We start from the raw sequence: 3,002 nt of genomic DNA on the forward strand, positions 1-3,002 counted from the left end.
GGGGCTCTCGCGGCGTTGGGCCGCCGGCCGGCTGCGCGCCGAGCACGTTGTGAGTCTGGCGGCGGCGGGCGGGGAGCCGGCGCTGGGGGAGGGGGCCGGGGCCGCTCCCGCACTGCCCGCCCGCGGCGGGGCGTCCGGCCCCATTGTGAGCCCGCGGCGGGGCGAGAGGAGGTAGGGCGCACTTCGGGGACAGAGGCGGTGCCGGCTCCGCTTGCTCGATACCCGGGCAGCTGCAAGAGCGAATTCGGTAGCAGCCGCGGCGCGTCAGTCACACAAAAGGCAGCCGAGCTTCTCCCGGCGCGCGGACCGGCCCACGCTGCCGCCGAGCGCTCCCCACCTTACCGGCTTTCCTTTCCCTCCAATTTTGATAGGGAAGCGGGGCCGACGCGGGCGGCCGAGGGTCCGGGCGAGCCCGCGGGCGTACGGGAGATGCCGCTGCTACACCGAAAGCCGTTTGTGAGACAGAAGCCGCCCGCGGACCTGCGGCCCGACGAGGAAGTTTTCTACTGTAAAGTCACCAACGAGATCTTCCGCCACTACGAGTAAGGGCCAGGCCAGGCGCAGGGGGTACGAGTGGATGTGGGTCTCCCTCCCAGCGCCCTTTTGTCTCTCCTTTTCCTCGCCCTGGGCTTCTGGCGGGGCGGCTTGAAAGTGACGGGTGGCCGCGGTCTCTGCCCCCGACCCAGTCAAGCCCGACCCCGAGCCTGCGGGGGGCCGCTGGCCACAGCGAGCGTACGGAACGCAGGTCCAAGCAGAGGAGGCTGGTGACCCCGGCCGGCCTCGGAGACCGTCCCTAGCCGCTGCTGTCGCTCGCCTGCCCGCCTGGCCGCGGGGCGGCGGAAACTCCCCGCTTCGCCCCTCCCTGCCGCGGCCACACGCGCACTCCGGGGCCAGTTCCGGGATCCCCTCCCGACAGCCGAGGGGATCCCCGCTCGGGTCAGCGGCGCGGGGCCGCAGTCCCTCGGTCTGGGGAGGGAATCCCTGCCCCTGTGGGCAGGAAACGGCTGGGCTGGGCTTCGTTTCCTCGGTCGAGAGTAGGGTGTGACGTTGGGCTGCCTAGCATAGGGCTGGGGGGAGCGGAGTTGCGATGCCCTCCGGCGGGGAGGAGGGGGCTTTCCAGCGGGCCGGGGGCGGTGGGCACCGGGACCCGAGAGCCTCCGCTGGCGGCCTACCGTCGGCGCTGATAGGCCTCGGGGTGTGCGACGCGAGCCGTGGGCTCTGTCACCGCCTCTTCTTGGTGACTAACTCCCGTCCCTGGGGAGCTCAGCGTCTCCGCCCCCGGGAGACCGGTGAGGAAGAAGTCAGGGCTGGGCGAGGGGAAGAGGAGGGGGGAAGAGAGCAGCCTTGGGCGCCCCTTGTTTTCACTTTCACGTAGCCGGGAGCGTGTCGGTGGGAGTTGGGGGAGGGAGGTTAAGACAAGTTCAACTCCAGCCTTGGCCAGTCGCCTCTTTATCCCCCAGTGCATGTGGGCTGCCTGACATGTGCCACTCGCTATTGTTTTGATAAGAATCCGGAGCTGCTGCCGCTGGTGTCGTTTCAGCCCCTCAATTTTCACTCCGTCGCTCTTTATTCCCAAAGAGCTCCTTGCCTGTGACACGAAGCAGTGGGGTGTGTTTTAGCGATCTGTGTTTAAACAGGATCTCCAAGTGAGAACCTGAGTTGATCAATCACTGGCACAGCCTGATCCTCCCTTATCCCGATGCTTTATCCTCTCCGCTCAGAAGGAATCCCTTTGTGGCTTAGAAACCCAGTGTTAACAGCGACCAAATACATAGGTCTAGGAGGCACTTTTTCTGAGGGGGGCTTGATCGAGGGAAGGCCTTAGGCAAATTCTGCACCTGTCCTTGAGAAATCATTAGGGAGGTCAGAAAAGTTCCTTTGAGCGTTTAAGGAAGCTTTTTTTTTTCTTTAGCCCCACAGAAAGGGGGTTACACATTAAACATGTTGTACACGTATCTAGAGAAGTACATAGCACTTCCCATCGGACTGTACTTCCAAGTAGGAGTGCACATCTCTGCTCTTGTATAGACTTGTTTTGTTACTAAAATAGAGTTCACTCACTCTTTAACTACTTTAGTGCAGTTAGATTAGGTAACTGGACAAGGATGATGTTGGGTTTTTTTTAAGGGTTTAAACTAAAGTACTGGCTAACAAAAGCTGAAGTCCTTGCTAACAATTCTGAATTTAAATAAAATTGAATTTAAGATTGCCAACCAAATAATAAACAGGCCTAAATTTCAAACTGTAAGCAATCTTATTTTTTAAGAGGTTCTTTTCTTTGGGGGTAGGTAAATATGCCTATTAATTGTCATTTGTGAATTAAACACTTCGTGTATTTTGGTTCTTGAGAGGAATTACTCTAACCATGGAAAAACCTAAGATACTGAAATAAATGAGATTTTTGGCATTCCAAACCTGTCTACCTTCCATTAATATTAAGGAACTGTGTCCTTTGTAGTCTCATGACATTTAAACATTTTTAAATAACTAGGTTTTTAATTTTTTAATCTTTTCTCCTGTATTGAGGTGTTTGGGTTTTGGGAAATTACAGGCAGCTGAAGAGAGATGATTGGTTTGCTTGGTCATTTACCCTAAAGAAAGCAGTGTTACTGGAATTTTTAAGTATTAATCTTTATGACTTTGAACAAAACAAATTTTGGCAAAATTGCAAGAACATTGCCATTTAATAGTGTTAAATTTTAAATTAATTTTCTTTTTCTCTGAAATGATTACAAAGAAATCTTTCCAAAACTGCATTCTGTAGTATTCTCTGGCTCTTGGCACAAGTCTGGATAAACTGTAAAAGAACCTACTTTTTTCACTCATTAAATCACTGGTGTGTTTATGTGAATTTATTTGAAGATGTGTATTATTTTGAATATACATATATATATATATATATATATATTTTTTTTTTTTTTTTTTTTTTTTTTTGCAGTTTTTGGCCAGGGCTGGGTTTAAACCCACCACCTCTGGCATATGGGGCTGGTGCCCTACTCTTT

At 53.4% G+C, this 3,002-nt stretch overlaps 1 protein-coding gene across 2 annotated transcripts in view; it reads left to right on the forward strand.

The window, feature by feature from the left end:
- BAZ1A (bromodomain adjacent to zinc finger domain 1A) overlaps positions 1 to 3,002 on the forward strand; it is a 99,498-nt gene that overhangs the window by 616 nt on the left and 95,880 nt on the right. For both annotated transcript variants that reach the window (XM_003791975.3, XM_003791976.2), the window contains exon 2: positions 372 to 542. In XM_003791975.3, coding sequence (XP_003792023.1) covers positions 430 to 542 — 113 coding nt within the window. In that variant the 5' untranslated portion in view covers positions 372 to 429. The remainder of the gene's footprint in view (positions 1 to 371; positions 543 to 3,002) is intronic.

The sequence above is a fragment of the Otolemur garnettii genome, unplaced genomic scaffold (assembly GCF_000181295.1).
Source record: "Otolemur garnettii isolate 467f Iridium unplaced genomic scaffold, OtoGar3 scaffold00052, whole genome shotgun sequence".
NCBI classification, from domain to species: Eukaryota; Metazoa; Chordata; class Mammalia; order Primates; family Galagidae; genus Otolemur; species Otolemur garnettii.